Source organism: Anthonomus grandis, chromosome 8 (assembly GCF_022605725.1).
Source record: "Anthonomus grandis grandis chromosome 8, icAntGran1.3, whole genome shotgun sequence".
Taxonomy (NCBI): Eukaryota; Metazoa; Arthropoda; class Insecta; order Coleoptera; family Curculionidae; genus Anthonomus; species Anthonomus grandis.
Genome location: NC_065553.1, coordinates 18,931,926 through 18,950,182, shown reverse-complemented (window position 1 = coordinate 18,950,182; position 18,257 = coordinate 18,931,926). Strand labels below are relative to the sequence as shown.

The 18,257-nt window shown below is 31.8% G+C and overlaps 1 protein-coding gene across 2 annotated transcripts in view; it reads right to left on the bottom strand.

Moving 5' to 3' along the window:
* LOC126739452 (glutamate receptor 1-like) overlaps window positions 1–18,257 on the bottom strand; it is a 92,435-nt gene that overhangs the window by 60,806 nt on the left and 13,372 nt on the right. For both annotated transcript variants that reach the window (XM_050445132.1, XM_050445133.1), the window contains exons 6-9: window positions 15,011–15,120; window positions 14,685–14,955; window positions 7,534–7,755; window positions 5,072–5,192 (exon numbers count right to left, since the gene is read on the bottom strand). In XM_050445132.1, coding sequence (XP_050301089.1) covers window positions 5,072–5,192; window positions 7,534–7,755; window positions 14,685–14,955; window positions 15,011–15,120 — 724 coding nt within the window. The remainder of the gene's footprint in view (window positions 1–5,071; window positions 5,193–7,533; window positions 7,756–14,684; window positions 14,956–15,010; window positions 15,121–18,257) is intronic.

The following is an 18,257-nucleotide window of genomic DNA, read 5'->3' as shown; positions in this document are numbered from 1 at the left end:
TATAAGTTCAAAATGGTTAAGATCATTGACGGTAGTAGTTCATGCAAATTAGAATAAATGGATAAGTCTTAAAATCCATAGAAAAAATTTTTACTTAGGATCTAATTAGTTGCTTGATCAACTTAGAGAGCTCTCTGGTTGAATTGCTTTTCCAATTTAATTACGTGATTTTTGATTCTGATTTCAACGTTGATTCGATTCGAGCCTGAGGAAATGGGATGATTTAAAACCGGTCCAGGGCGAAGAAAGCCCACGGACCTCATCAGATTCCTCGTCCCGAGAGATCAAGAGGAAATAGAATTCAAAATAGAAAACCTTTTAAACATTAGGGTCCGTGTCGAGCGTTTAAGGACTCATCATAACATTGAAAACATTAAGCAAGTAGGGCAGTGCCATCAATGCCAAGAGTATGGACACGTCATGAGCGATTGTAATGCAAAGCCGCGTTGCCATAAATGCAAGTGGGTGCATCACTTTTACTCAAACTGTGATAAGAACAGAGCAGTTCCGGCGGAGTGTTGTAATTGCGGTGGCGAGTTTTTGGCGCCGCCCAAAAAATCCAAACTTAAAAAACATAAACAAATAAAAAAACAGCTTCGCGGTTACCTTAAAAAAAACAACCGGCACGGGTTCTATCACCAGGGGGATGACTATTAGGAATACAAACTTCTTGAATCTGTTTAGTTTTCCTGATGGGATGTTAGAAAACAAATAGACAACTTGATGGCAAAGTTAGAAAAACTAAACTCAACCTGGTAATCAAGTTTCTTCTGGGAATCGAGATATAAGTCCTAGCAGGATCAATTTCTTTTTCTCTTAGTATCTTCTGATAACCCATAACCCACAGTCCCAATCCTTAACAAACACTCCAAACACAAATTCCACACAAAACCAAAATCCCACGACAAATAATCATAAACAATCCTAAAACACCGTAAAAGACCAGTTACGTTTACACCTCCGTCCGACCGTTTCTCATCTACCAAAAGTTCTGCTGAAGGGGCATGGCCTGCTCTGTTGGCTCGTGTCCAATAGCATCACACCAAGACCTTAAGCTTATTACAAGCCACCAAACCTTATCCCGTTCAGTCATTCTCCATGTTCCGAGAAGTCAAAATCCAATCACCTAGATGCATCCATATCTAAGGGCACTTTTTAGTGCTCGTGACCATACTCACTCTACTAGAAATAAAACTGATTTTAATATTCGATTACATAAATCAGCCAATTTCCAAAAATCATTTAGCTATTTTGCAATACAGATGTGGAATAGTCTTTCACATGATGTAAAACAAATGTCGCCTAACCTTTACAAGGAATTAATTAAATCGCGTCTTCTGGAGGAGCAAAGGAGATAATTTAAACTTATTTATTTTAAACATGTTGATATATTTGTATTGCATATGCTTTAGTGGTTTAAAAAAGCTCCTCATAATTTAAATTATTTATTTTTTGTTGTTGTTAATGTTCGCCTGCCTTATGCATATCTTGAGTTTCCACTAACAATTAAAATTTACATTTCATTACTTTGTTTTTGCCTGGTTCTCGGTGTTCTTTTCTCTCCTTTTGCACACTTTTTTCTGTATTACTTGCTTCCTTTCGCGCCTTTTACCTTAAGGATATATAAGTTTACTTTCTAACTCACACTTATATACCGGGTGTCTTAAGAAAGTGGTTCGCCCCTATAACTTCTTTAATTTTTATGTTAAAAAAATTAAATTTGGTACGTGGGTGTAGCTCTCAAATTGGGATTGCCTGACGTATTCAGTTATTTTCTTTCACTTCGGGTTCAACCGGAAATGACTCTAACTTTCTTATTTTAAATAGGATCCCCCAATTTTTTTGACATATCATAGAAAATAACATTCTAAGAAAAATGATACCCGATGTGTTAACTTGTGACACCTAACCTTTAAATTATTTAATTTTTTATATTTCAATTTACAGTGCCATGAATAATTCAAAGTTTGTAATTATTAATTTTACATCAAGTAGTCCTAGAAAAATATAATTGACTGTCTTTTATTTTTCACAGCTTTCCTAGATGCGCCTAAAGTTTGCAAAATCGTATTTTCGGTTATAACTAATTGTTTTCAAATAGTACCAGGGTGGTTCATTACTATAGTTAAAAAGTGAATTTTTTTATAAATAATTTGATACCAGACAATCGATATTTGGTAAGTTTGAAATTTCAAAAAAAAACAGTTTATCGCCGCATACCTACCTAGTTTTTCCCAATTAAAAAACTCAAAGATTGCTGTGAATTAATAAAATATTTGTTTCCGTTTTAATTAGATTTTGTAGCAACTTTTTACCATTTAGTAGCATTTGCGTGACATTTATTAAACATCCAAGAATAACGAAAAATTGGACTCTCACCCTTATCGTCTAATTATTAACGATAAATTGAAGAACTTTTGAAGTGTTTTTTGTCGGTATTTATAATACAATGGTAAGTTGGCATTGGATTTGACATATCATTGTTACAAATTGTCACGAAAGTGAGTTATTCAGATATTTTTCAATAATAATTAGTTATTCAGATAAGTTTGCCAGCAGCAAATGGGTGGACATTTTGTGCCTTAATAATTTTTTTGACATGTCAACCGTCAAATAATTTACTTATTTTTTTATTGGGTAAGTCACGTATCACTACAGTCGATTTTACAGTGACGCGATGGCGGCACTGCGATCATACCAATATCAAGAGATAAATAATAAAATTTCAATAATGCTGGTTTTTTGAAAGTACCCTCTATCGATTGCCTTATACCAAATTGTTTGTAAAAAAATACACTTTTTAATTATGGTAATGAGTCACCCTAGTTCCATTTGAAAAAATTGAGTAATAGCCGAAAAACGATTTTGCAAACTTTAGACACATCTAGGAAAACTGTGAAAAACATAAGAGAGTTAATTATATTTTTCTAGGACTACTTAAGGTAAAATTAACGATTTTAAATTATTCATGGCGCTGTAGATTAAAATTTAAACAATTAAATAATTTAAAGCTTAGATGTCAAAAGTTGACATATGGGGTCTCATTTTTCTTAGATTGTAATTTCCCATCAAAATATGTTAAAAAAGTTGGGGGTCCCATATAAAATACAAAAGTTAGGATCATTTCCGGTTAAACCGGAAGTAACAGAAAACAACTGAATACGTCAACCAATTCCAATTTGGATACTACACCCATTAACCAAATTTTAATTTTTTAACTTAAAAATTGAAAAAGTTATAGGGGCGAACCACTTTCCTAAGATACTCGGTATGTCAGAATTATATTTAATTTTATTTTATGTGTTATCTTGGTTCTAATATTTTATATTTGATATATATTTACCTCTATATTACTTGTAAAGTGTTATAGAAAGTAGGGCTACTTCACACAAGCTTGTATTCAAACGAGTCATGTGGATCGGTTATATAATCGCGAGGTAGTCCTTATTTATCATATTTTTTTTATTATTATTATGTTGTAGCTATAACTCTGTATGTTGAAGTTAAATTAAAAAAAAATTGAAGTCGAAGTTTGAAGGTGTGACACCCAGAATGATAAAAAGATGGCGCCAAATCTCAGTGTTGCAGCGCAACATCTTCAAACACAATTATGTATTCGGGACTCTTGTAAAGGCCTAAAACAGTGATACATCAATTAATTAGACCATCCTAGACTCCCATAGAACGGTTTGTTAAAGTCTATAAAAGGTTTAGAATAAAATATGTTTAATTTTCTTTTAGTTTTATCTGATTTTTTGGCAGATGATAAATCTCTGTTGGAATTTTAAAGTATAAAATATTTTAAGTCGTATAAATAATTTTATTAAATACTGGAAAGGAAAGTTATCATATCGGTGAGTAAAATTATTGCTTTTCATTATCTCGAAATATTAACTTATTAACTCATCTTTTGGAAATCTAAATAACGTCGTTCCTCCACCACTGTGGCTGGAACAATAAAGATATACACACTTATACCCCCCCTTTTCAACAAAAATAATACTAAAAAAATATTTTAAAAAAATACAAATATATTATTTCAATTTAATTATTAATCATAAACACGCGTACTACGCAAAGAAAATTAGAAGCACGCAAAGCGGAGGCTTGCAGCAAATTAAACCCTTTGCCACCGTACTAGGCGGGTGATGAAAATCCATCACCCAGGAGGCGTGTCTGAAGTCTGGCGCTCGCACGCGTATTTTCGATCAGTTTCGCATCTGTATGCTGTAAATCTGTGACTGTTCTATAACTGAGGCCCTGTGGCGAATGTTTGCCAACAAAGATGCGATGTGGAATATATCCCGAATGCCGAAGCGTGTGGGAGGGTAGCCGAAGCCGCAGTACGAAGGTACATTCGCCGAATACACACATCATCTGGGGCCGGCTTTAAACAACACAATTGACTGAAGATGTTGAGGACCAACTCCGTGAGGGTGCGCGCGTGTTATAAAATGAAGATGATTCAATAGCGTATATAGTTTTAAAAATGCACTAAAAATATTAATAAGTAAAAACAGTAAATAGTTATTAAAACATATTTGGTTTAAGTTCATTGAAAAAAATTACTAAAGTAGCTTAATACATTTTACCAATGCCATTGTTTTAATTAAAAATTCCACTTTTTCCTTTTTTAATAGAACTTATTTAATTATACAAACATTTCACATAATTACGTCCGCATTGTATGCATTAAATTAAAAAATAAAAATCTGTTGCAGTAAAAGAAATTACCGTCAACTGTACGTCTAAAGAAACATGAAAGTTTGTCAGTGCCGCAGTAATATTAACCTTTAGCGTGACTTAAACCAGTAAGTGCCTTTGTAATTTATAAAACAAGTTATTCAGACCCTAAAGTAACTTTTACGTAAGTATAGTAAATTGGATGTAACCGCTCAAACTCGCCATGTTAAGCGGTAATTAATAACGGTTATTTGCTTTCAAGTTTTTGATGTTTTATCAATTCATAAATCTAATGTTCGCTACACTTTGCTGCAAATGGGGCAAGGGCACGATTGTTTGGGCAAATTTTTTGTATACATGAACGTGCAATCACGTTAAAGGAACTTACAGTTAATATTTAGTTTTTTGGCAATCAATTCAGCTAAGTCTTTGCAGTAGCCTTCGAACCGATCGTTGCCCATCAAAAGCTCTCCAGGTTCCTCTTTTTTAACGATTATGTAAGGTTCTTCCTAAAAATAATATAATCGGTTAACCGGAAATTAAATATATTCAATGTTCTACTAGAAGGATCTATGTTATCTTTAAAACTTGTATATTTAGGTACTATGTGACACTTCTCAGTGAGCAACAATTTTTTGGCCTATTTAGAAAAAAATTACTGTTAAAGGGATGAACAAATAGATGTTACGTAACGTTATAGCATATGTCCAATAGGGCTAAAGGTTTTCAGATCATAATGACGCTTCCAAATGTTATTCACCAAGGACAAATGATCATCTAAACTTGGTAGAACGAAATAATAGTAGTAATGCTACATGAAACGCTTTAGATAATCTTAATATTTAGGGTAAACCTTGAAGGTAAACCTATAAAAACCCTTGAGGCCTTAGACAATTTTTTCGTAAAATCTGTTGATTTATTACTGATGATAAATATGAACATTTTTACATTAGGTATATTTGAAAAACAGTTTTCAATTTACTTGTATTGGTAATTGATATTTTAAATGTTTTCTTGATAAACTTTGCTATCGAATTATAATCCGAATTATTTCAACACATCTTCTTAATTCATGCATTAAAACCATAGCAATAAAACCAGTGTTATGCTTTTAGATGGTAATGAGTATGTCAGGTCTACTGTAGTTAACTATCCGTCGTTTTGGGTCTGGATGTTTCTAAAACAGCTTGTGGCAGTTTGTCGTATTTGTAATATGGTAGACAGATTTATATATAGGTATCTATCCTATACCTATAGGATAGGTAGACAGAGAGCAAATTGTTAGTGAATAATTTTAGCAGGTCGATTGTGACATACCAAATATGTATTCCTATTATTCTTTCTTAGATGGCCATAAAGAAACCCTCGGGGTAGAAAAAACAGCCCTAAGCCATGCTAACGAAGAGAATTTGTCAACATTATCTGGCCTTTGGGAACTTACCACGTAGAGCAGTTCGTTCTTGTTGGGCTGAGTTTGATTGTTAAATTTCAGATCTATGTATTGAAGAGTTAGAGTTGTATTATCTCGATTTTCCTAGGCTACCATTCCCATTAATGTATCATTGAATTTGAGGAGTCGTTATTCAGACTTTGCTCTTGGGTTCTGCATAACTTGTAGATGTTCACCATTCGCCTTTTTTACAAGATTGGCTGGAAGTATTTTTATTGGTACATTTTTGTATAGTAAATGACTATTGACTTGATCACCATTCAACTTGTCGTTTTGCCTAGGTTATTTAGATCAGTATCGAACCATTTTAAAATACCGAAATTGTAGATTCGGGTAGGTACTGCCCAAGTACTTGTCAAGGTAATGCCAAGGTAGGTACTAACAGGAGCAGCGATTTAATTTTTCAGCGGAGGGTTTGGCATTTTAAATTTTCTTTGAAAAATTTTCTCTTAATTTTCGTGTGGTCAATACGTGGATCTTAAGACGTTCCCAAATATTTATAAGTTTCTTTTGGTTGCAAATTTTCAATCTTGATGTTTTGAAACTGGTCTATTTGGTTCTTCACTACGCCTTTATTGATGTTTACAATAACACACTTATTAAGTCCAAATGACATGCATATGTCATTACTGAATATTTTAACGGTGTTAATTAAAGAGTATAATTCGCAGGCATAACGAGTGTAGATAGAGGGTTCAATGCTTTAGGCAGAATCATGTCGGTGATAAAAAATATCCTTGGAAAATTGTTATTTTATTCGTTATTGTTATTGAGAAGAATGTTGATTCTTCAAGTATCCATAAGTTAATGTAGCACCTCTGTCACTTTAGGGCATTGCTTATAGATTTCCAATACGTTGATTAGCCATTTATAAGGGCCATTTATCAATGTAGCTTACATGGAGATACCTCTTTTTGGTGCTTAATATTTGACTTCTCTTGAGAATATGTTTATGTAATAATAACAAAAATCTTAAGAAAGTTGACACTTTTTTGCAATGCGATCTAAGAACACTTTTTTACCTCAAAAACTTCTTAAAAGACTATAATTTGTCAAATTTTATATTTATGAAACTAAGAAAACGTTGAAGAATATCAAATCTCTACATAAAACAGAAAATAGTGGTAATATATGTGGCAACTTCTTCCTAGCGACTCTATCAAAAGCTTTTAATAAATCCATAAATATTATTGAAGATTTTTAATATATGTTAAATATTTCAATTAGCAAACAAAGTTTTACGGTTACTTCAGTAAAATTAGACTAATTGCAAAGATGAGAAAAAAATATTGGAAGTACTTGTGATTTTTTGAACAAAGATACACAACTTATGCTTAGCATTATATTTTCCCTTTAATGAATGCTGATTAATGATTTGTTCAAAAATAATGTATACTTACCACAATAGTTGAAACGATGTACGTTTTATTCCTCTCGATATGCGCGGTTGGTTTCAATCGAGTATATTTCGCCGCGACCGGGTTAAAACCGGTTTCATCGCTCCATTCTGCCACTTTTACCATTGCACTGTTAACGGTCATTTCTACCACGTGTAGGGTGTAATTGAGGCGTCGTCCGTCTTCCGTGAAACGAATTTCACCGGTTAAACCTTCTATTTCAACCTAGAAAAGGCATAATTTAAAACTATATCCTAAGAAAATCCTAGTCCCAGCTTATGATATTTGGCAACAAGAATCTTTGAAAATCAATAAGAATATTAGTAATATTAGTATGAGCCTGGTATGCGTAAGATGATGTTTTATTACTTAAATGATCAATTAAGATTTTAAAAACATTTTAATTTTTTTTATAGAGCCTTTTTGCAATTTAAATTAAAATGGCGCTCTTAAAACCATGAGAAAACGTTTTACAAAGACTAGGAATCAAGCGTACCTCAAGATGTTAGAAGGTCTTTTACAAAGTGTATTAAAGTCTTCATATTATATGGCTAGTATTGCCATGAGATAACCATGAGGTCGATTTCCAGCCTCGAGAAATTGAAATTGTTAACCTGAAGACCACGCCAAGCCAAAATGAAATTTCTGGGTTCAATGGATAATCATATGGAATTTACAATACAACGTTGCCCGACTGAGATTTAAATTCTAAATCTAATCCCAAAAGCATTCAAAGTATTCAAATAATAGGAGAAACAATAGCAAATGCCACTACCCACGAACTTATATATCGTCGGCTTGCAGCAAAAACTCACTAAGTCAATATTTTCAGATTTTGAGATTTTGATAAATATCACTAAGTCTAATGTTGTTCTATCACTGAACCAAATATTAAGCGCTTAAAAACTCACTAAGTACCTAAAAAGAAGTCCATAAAAATCACGCTAAGTCATTAAGCCTGTTTTGCAAAAACTCACTAAGTGACTTAAAGAGTTTTATATAATAAATGTGGTGCCATCACTGGGACTTAGTGAGTTTTAAACGTCAAAATAAAATTCTGTTTTCTAACCTACAAATTCTTAGTTTAATTTATTATTTTTGTTGTGGCGGGTAAAGTGTACCGTAGTGTGAATATAATTTGACTTTTCTCAGTGATTATTTGTTTAGAAAATGTACTCAAACCGCACAAATAAGTTACTCCAACTGGCATTACGGGGCAAAAACCAAGAAGGTAATGTACCTACTAATTTTGTTGCAATAGTACAATATTTTACAAATACACATTTTGATAATAGTTGTTTTATTTACTAAGATAATGGATGTCAAAATATTATCACAAATAATGAGCCGAGCATTGGAAATGAAAATATTTTAAATAATATTCCAAATAGAGATATAACTGACAGTAGTGCACAAGAGTTATTATTGGTAAAATTTGGCTTTTATTTTTATGTTTATTTTAGGAAATCCCTTTAATTAACAATCATTTATAAAACTGTTTTTTTTTTAAATACTATTTTCTCTTTAGAAATATGTATTAGGTCTTTACTATAATCTTTCTGTATTTGTAAGAAAATATATCACCAGCGCCAGCGGTCAATAATGAATTCGAAAATGTAAATCAAATGAACTCGTGCTATTATCTGCCATTAAACTTATGGATGAAAATGTTGAAATCTTTGTTCCCGAGAAATTTGAAGCTTTAATTAATAATGCTAGTAAGCATTTTTCTATTGTAATGGTAATTATTTTATATGTACAGTTTTTGTTTTTTGGTGCTAGATTTCTACTTATATTGTGTTTTTTTTTAGTTTTTGATGTGTCTGAACTCGAGAATAATAATGAATTGCAAAATCAAAATGACCACACTTCATTGCCAAACACTTTTGAGCATGACACTGTCAGAAATGTTAAATGTTTAGAACCAACTACCTTAGGTAATTTTTTCAATATTTAAAAGAATATCAAATACTAAAACAGTAAATTTATTTGTAGCAATGCCAAAACCTGATCAAAAAGTTACAGAATACATTGTAGATGAAAATAGCGGATTTTTGATCGAAACTACTATAACAAATAATTAAAATCAAAATATAGGAAAAAATCTATTGAATCTACCTTATTCCTCATCAGACGAAGAAACAGATGACTCTTCACTTGATCAAGACCAAGGAAATGTCAAAATAGCAGGATCAAAATAAGATCAAATGCAAAAAAAATACAATTTTTATAAAGGTACTAACAAGATAAGAATTTGTCAATAATTTTTTATGAAAACGCTTAATATAAATAATGGTCCTATTTTGACAGCTTTTAAAAAGAGAAATTCTTTGGGTGTATTCGAAGGTGAAGATGGAAGAGGAAAAAAAGCTTCTGTTAATAAAACTTCCGATTCTGACATAGATATTGTAAAGGCCCACATTGAAAGTTTTCCAATAATGGAATGTCATTACAATCAAAAATCATCAAAACGACTTTATTTCGATCGTAAGCTATCAATTTCAAAGATGTACGACCTATACCGGGCCTACTGTTTAAAGAATAATTTTAAATCAGTTTCTTCCCATGCATATAGAAACATTTTTTGCACATCTTATAATATTTTTTTTTTAAGGCAAAAAAATATCAGTGCGCAACTTGTAATCGGTATCAAGAGTCTAACATTTAAGACCTCTGTAACTTGGAAGATACATACCAAAATCATATTACTCGGAAAAACGAAGCAGCCCGATCAAAAGAAATTGATAAAGCTGCTTTGGAAGACAATTCTGCATTTATCATGGTTACGTTCGATTTACAATCTGTGTTACAGATTCTATCTTCCGATGTTTCACCGATGTATTACAGCCGAAAAATTAATATGTATAACTTAACTATTTATGAAGGTCCAGAACCACACAGAGCATACTGCTTTGCATGGACTGAGCTACATGGAAAGCGAGGTAGCTGTGAAATTGGAACATCACTGTATAATTGGTTTATAGGCTTAAAGCCGGAAGTAAAACACGTAACCTTATATTCGGATACATGCGGTGGACAAAACCGAAACCAGAATATTGCTGCTCTATTTCTTTATATTGTTCAAACAACTGCGGTTGATATCATAGAGCATAAATTCTTAGAAAGTGACCACAGCTACATGGAGGTTGATTCCATGCACAGTGCCATTGAAAAAGAGATAAAATATCAACCAGTTTATGTAGTCCATGACTGGATAAGTATTTTTAAACGAGCTAGATCCAAATGTAACCGAAATAAATTTGGAGATCCATTCATCATCAAAGAGTTTAAGTTTAATGAATTTCTTAATTTACTGGATTTATCCAAGACTTTATTTAGAAATAAGACAACTGATTGTAATAATGATAAAGTAAACTGGTTGATTTCAGAAAATACAACCTGGAATTCTTGAATGCCGCTATGATTATTTTGGTGAATATAAAAGCATTAATATTAAAAGAAAATCGAGAGCTACTCAAAAAATTGACTATAGTACCTTGAAAATAAGCAAGTTGTACAAAACTATGTTGCCAATATCCGGTAAAAAAAAGAAGACCTTTTAAAGTTATGCGAAAAAGGAGTGATACCTAATAAGTACCATGGTTGCTATAAATCGCTGCCAATAAGCACAACATTGAAGGATGTGATTCCTGAACCTGGATATTCTGACTCAGACGGGGAGACGTTTTAGTTCTTAGTTACATTATGTTTAACAAAATTTCTTATTAGGTTTTGTATTTTTTTTTATAAAAAAAGGTATATTACCAAAAAAAGTTTACTAGTCTTTCAACATCAAGTTTATTTATAAAAATTAACTCATTAAGTCAGTAATTTGACAATATTTCACATAAAATGAAAAATCACTTAAGTCACATTTTATATCTTTCTTTCCAATTATTGATTAACAAAATACTACTTTTTCATTATTATTTTACTGTTAGTTTTGAAATAACACACAAAACCATATTTTATTGCCGGAAACTAAGAACTACAGAATGATTTTTTCCCAAAACCACCTATGGTTGGCATTAGTAAACAATTGATTTTTCCAGAAACTATCATTTTTGACCTAATGAGTTTTTGCAGCAAGCCAACGATATATACATATAAATATACCTGGACTGCTTATGTATATGGCCACGTTAACAAAAAAAAACATGACCATTGCCTGGTGGCGCCATCAGTGGTTGTGTCCTTTTGATGTTGGTCACTCTGAACATTTTCAGTGTTACCAACAGAAAATATATTAAATAACGGTAATGAAGTTGACGTTTGACGTGTGAGTATAGCGAGTTGCCTAGTTTTTGGCGATTTGTAAACGACGCTAGGGTATATCGTCTGCAACAAGCGATATAGCTTTCTCATTTTAATATCTGGATAATGGGTCACCATCCTTATTTAAACGTATTTGGTTCACTTTTTCTCAAAACCGAATTATTGTGAATTTTCTGTCTGTGTTTATGATAGAATAATATATAGAGTGGCTTATTACAAACCCTCATAAAATCATCTATATTTTGATTTTTATAGATGGTTATACCTAAAAGAAAAGTAAAAGTCGTAATAGTAAAAACAGAAAGAAAATAAAAGTGTTTTTAACTGAATTTGTTAAGTAAATACAAGTAAAAATTTAAAGATTCAAGCTTAAGTTTAGATTTATATGATACAAGATTATCAGAATAATAAAACAAATATTTTAAAGTGCATGCATCTATCTCAAGTTAATTGAAACTTTGTCTCATTTTAGGTGAGGATTACTTTCTTTCATAAATTTTAACGAAATTCTTAAAGAACTACAAACAAAATGAAGGATCTAAATTTTCTCTCTTTATTTTTCATTAAATTGGCAGTCCAGGTATATTTATTAAGTTCGTACCACTACCTAAAAAGTTGATCTTTATGCATGTCATACGTGATCAATGACAAAGCACAGACGGAAAGAAAAATCACTGTAGTTAGAGAGAAAGAGAAAAACAACCTGATGCCAATCAATTACTTAACAATTCAAAACGAAGAACCGCTAACGTCATCTATGAGTTGTTATTTTTTTACAAGGTCATTAACCAACTTTACACTAGATGTCGCGATCAGTACCATTTTTGTACATAATTAAATTAATACTTTATAAAAGCAACCAAAAAAAAAATAAAACTACAACCTCTTAGCGATGGCAGGGTTAGTGTATTTAATTATCAAGATATCCTGGAACATTTATTTCAACCAAATGCAGAAAGTTTATATTAATCCGGAGATTTTATCTTTCAATACCATATGGCTAAATATACCAAAAAATGAATGGAAAAACATGACATTAAGATTTTTGTCTAAAAGAGACACTTTGGCTTAGAATGGAATAACGCTTAAGAAATAAGCTTCAATGTGCTTTTACACAACTGCGTACTAAACTGCAAAAAATATGCTATACTTCACCTCTGATTGTTGTTAGGATCTAGTTGGTATAATAGGGTTTAGGCTATTATTCTAAGAGCAACGTTACGCCTTATTAACTTTTATCTGAATTTCTTAAAAACCACTTATTCCAGTATTTAGTTGTCGACACTTGTCTATTATTAAACAATTAATTAGTATAAAATAAATAATTACACCGTTAAAATAATCCCATATATCATAAAAAAATGGTAAATTTCATTATTACAATTAAAAAATGAGAGTAAAAGAATTTCGGTAAATTGACAATTTATTCGCAAAATAACTGCTTGTTCCAACATACAGTCTTTGGATTCATATAATATATTAGAAAATTAAAATCCAATGAAGACTAAATTTAACATTAACAAATATATGTCACAGACGGATATTTCGTATATATATTTCGTATATATTATGTATATTTCGTACGGGTTGGTGTAGTTACACCAACTACGTAAAAAATGTTTAATTTCGAAATGATTCTGACTAAACTAGAGATATAGCATGAGGTCGAGGTAGAAAAACGGTCAAAACATCAATAGTTTTGTCAGGTGTACCTACTATTTACCTAAAAAAATATGGATAAAATATAAATTTAATTTGTTAAATGAGAGTGAACATAGAATTAAATTTTTACGATTTCTTTGATTCCGTTTAATAGGGAGTTCTTTAATTTATTTTTTCCTAGGTGTCTAGTTGTATTCTCTTTTAAATACATTTTTTTTAAATTTAGTAGCTTATTGCATCCTTAGCTACTTATAATTAATATTTTTTTTAATTCTATCTCACCTAATAATATAATATAGGCTGAAACCTTGGAAAATTTTTACTAAGAATTTATGTTTCTTATTCGTCACTAATTTTCTATGATAATTAACAATTACATCCCCGAAGGTGCCAAAAACGGTCACTTTAGCTGCCATTTCGTCCGACTAATAGATCCCTTTTTGTCGCAAAAATGGCAATCAAAACAACAAGGCTAAGGGGCGATTTTGGTCGCAGATAATATCTAAGGAATTAACAGGTTTCGTGTTAGCCAGTGATTATAAGGCACGCCATTTTCTTTGTCGCGGAAAAAAAATTCGGAAAGCATAAGTCGGAACGGGTTTGGCTCTGTCGCTTGATTTCCCAAATTTACATGGAAAAATTTCCATTATAAATGGTCTGTTTTTCATTGAAGTGTTTTTTTCATCAAATTAATTTATCTTTTAACAAAGGGGACAGTAATTATATGTACATTTCAAAACCTTCATAATATTTTTCTATTAAACAGAACTTCCCATGAAAATAATTTGGTTATTAGACATTCATGAACTTCTATTACATTAGACTTATTGTAATTCATTATAAATGGCTCATGAATGTATAATTTTTTTTTTAGGATCTCATTATCGCGTTAAACTTGATAAACCAGACCGTTCATACAAATAATTTATGAATTCTCAGTCTAAATCGCTTTGAATAATAGTGTATATTGAAATTTAACATAGTCGCGGTTTCAACTAGAGTAATAAAAATTAAAATAGGTAACAGATTTTGCCTGGGCAAAATAGCATCAGATCTATACTTTTATCACAGCTACAAGATCATATAGCCAATAAAATTATGGACGACTTTATTTGACTTTGTCTATTATTTCTTGGCCTTTGGTACTAACTAATATACGTGATAAGTCTATTTAAACATTACATGTAAATTTTATTTTCCCTTTTTTTGTAACTTACTTTTCGAAGATACCGAGATATTTTATCCCCGTGCTCCCACGGCGACACCCATCCTCCCGAGGCATTGCAATCCAATATTTTACTTCCGTTATTATAAAACTGTCCCCTGCCTGGTCGTGTATTAATATTTTTAAAATTGTCGGGTTTTTTCCTTAAAATTTTGTTAAAAGCTTCCACGAGAACGAAAACCGCATCGTACATTAGGGCGGCTTGAGCCGATATGGTTTCTCTGCCAGCTCCTTGGGTCTGACTTGGGTCTAAACGCTTCCACCTAGATAAAAAAAAGTTGAAACTTCTACTTTAAGTATCACAGGAAAAGGACTTACCCTTCTAGAAATTCTTTCACGTTTTTTCTAGAAGCATCTACGATTCTAAAACCGGTAATATTAATGGCGCCATATTCTACTACTTCTGATTCCCATCTATCGTCCATAACCTAATTAAAATAAACTTAGTTTAGTATATGGAAATATAGTTTAGTAAGTCGGTAGTGAGTCAAAAAATTTAGAAAATTTGAAAAATTCTGTATTAATTAAATTTCATATTTGGTGCAGCTTTATTCCTTTGAGAAAATAAATATTTAAATGCCTTTAATAACGGCGTATAAGGTTGAGATTAAAGTGCACGAACTTATCATATAATAATACTACGCCCTTTTGTACTAAATCAACTTTCCAGCAAATTTCCATTTTACCCCCCGACGACATATCGCGACATAGCTGTACGCGATAAAAATAAGAAATAATGTTTATGAACTTGCCCCCTTGGTCATATAATATAGTGTAATTTTATTATTGCGTGTAGTCGGTAAAATAGTTTTTGCTATTTAATGGTCATTTTTTTTACCATTGATGATATTAAATACCATTTTTATGCTATATGAATACTATTAATACCACTTTACCAAGACGCTTAATTAACTATGCTAGCCTCTTCAGAAGGCGATTAAAAGACTATTGACACACATCAGTTCCGTATCAGTGCCGTATCAGTTCAGCATAAGTGTTATCCGTGCGGTTCAGTGGTAACAACTCATACACATCCGTCTGTAGTCCGTACCGATCACGTACGTAGAAATATCAGAACTTTTTTCAGATGGCTTTTTTTACTGATAAAGAATTGGCTATTATTGCCATAGAGGAAAAAAATCAAATAAAGAAATGAAAATGGGTACATAAAGCTTGGATGAAACGAGAAACTGAAAGAAAATTTATAACTCTATATAAGGAATTGGTGGACGATGAAACAAAAATTTTTGAATATTTCAGTATGTCTCAAAATTGTTTTAATATGTTGCTTCATAAAATAGAAAGACATTTAATAAAACAACACACTCATTGGAGAAAAGCTATTACACCAAGGGAACGATTAGCAGTTTGTTTGAGGTAAGTAAAAATAAAACAATTTTTATTTATGAAAAAAAAAATCATACAATACAGTAGGTATACAATTTTTTTTTTACATCAATTTTTATTTTTGAAACGTGATCTACTTTATCTAAATACAATGTTTATATACTCGAACACTCTATGTATTTATTCCTGCTGATAATTACCAAAAAATGATCGGAGTGTATTTGGAAAGGATGTTTGTGTTTGTGATATATCACAGGGAGATGTCAAATTTGTATAGTGGCTTGCTGGAAACATATTTGAAGATGATTCTTGTGTCGTATCACTGCGAGATATCAAATGGCTTTCACGATATATTGACGAAAAACAAAGAAAAACACAAAGTCACGGTCTCACAACATGTAATTAAACGGGCTACACGTGTTTCGCTCTAGTTAGCGCATCATCAGGCCTTTAGAGGCCATCCACGCACTTCACAGTACATTGTACTTGTGTTTTTGACCGTGACTTTATGTTTTTCTTTGTTTTTCATCAATTTTGTATGTTGGTCTCTTAGAGAATAATGGATGAGATTTTTGGATTTCACGATATATTTTTGAAGATCCACTTGGATGTTCACTGGATAATGTCCCAGATGTTTGTGCTGACGCCGTAATCATTCGCATTTCATATTTTTGAACAACATCAAATATTTCTTTTTTTGCTAAGAGTAAATCGTACGAGTTAAACGTTTTTAAAGTAGCACTTATACCACCTAAAAAAGCGTCAACGGGATGTATTGGCGTCGACGTTGATGTAGCAGTTTTTTCCGATTTTTCTTTGATTAAGTACTCCATTAACTGAGAAGATGCCGAAGGTGTCCTTTTTTGAGAAGCTGTTCTTTTTTAGCCATTTTGGGTGTTTGCTCAATTCGTTTCACTAGCCTTTGAGTAACGAATGATTGACTTGATTTATCGTCAGTTTGTTTTGATGCAATTGAAGTGTTTATTTCATGTACTGCGCTTGGTATAGTATTCTCCTCTTCACTGACTTGTTCTTCAAAATCTTGCTGTTCCTCAGTCTCATCTTTTTAAAATTCAATATTTCCTTTCGTATCTCTTTCATCAAAAATCTTAATGCTTTGACATATTTATAAATTTTGATTTTCTTTGAGGCTTGTCCACTTTTGCACTTTTTTTTTATAGATTTCCTGAAATTGTCTTTGATATTATTCCATCTCGTCTTACATGCTGACCCTAAAAATAAATTTATTTGCAGTTTATAAACATTAAAATTAAAGTTTTTGAATAAATAATTTGTTTCTTTTAGGTTCCTAGCTACTGGAGATTCTTTAAAAACTATATCATTTAGTTACCAAATGGGGCACTGTACGATGGAAAACATTGTAATAATAATAATATTTGAAAATCTTATAAATGAAATGTTGCCGCAACCTTCAGAAGACATGTGGAAAACTATTGCTGACAGCTTTAAAACAATTTGGAATTTCACCAACTCTTTGGGAGCGATAGATGGTAAACATTTTACAATATTCAAGCACCCCCAAATAGCGGCTCGCAATTTTTTAATTACAAAAAAACATTTACTATTGTATTGTTTGCACTTGTTGATGCACATTACAATTTCGTAGCTGTAGATGTTGGTGCGTATGGCAAAAATAGCGATGGTGGCATTTTTGCAAAATCCAATCTGGGAAAAGCACTTCAAAATAATAGAGTATCTGTCCCACAGCATGCACCATTGCCAGGTACAGATATGGAGGCTCCTTATGTAATTGTAGGTGATGAGGCATTCCCTCTAATGCGACCATATCCAGGAAGAGAACTGAATAATTCTAAGCGCGTGTTTAACTATCGTTTAAGTGAGCTCGGAGGACCGTTGAAAACGCTTTTGGGATTTTAATACAAAAATTTAGAATCTTCACTAGAAGAATCCAGGCTAAACCGGAAAATGTAGATTACAGAATATTGGCAGCTTGTATTCTACATAATTTCATAAAAAAATATGATACAAATACTTACAATTATTCAAATGCAAACTTCAATAATGTTCCGCAACAACAAGTACACGAAAATCTACCTATGCAGGGGGGAAATGCCACTGCTGACGCATTTCAAGCAACAGAATTGTTTACAGAATACTTTTCTTCAGAAATTGGACGCGTGCCATGGCAAAACGAAAAAATTTAAGTTCATCATTGTTTTTTGTATGATATCCGACA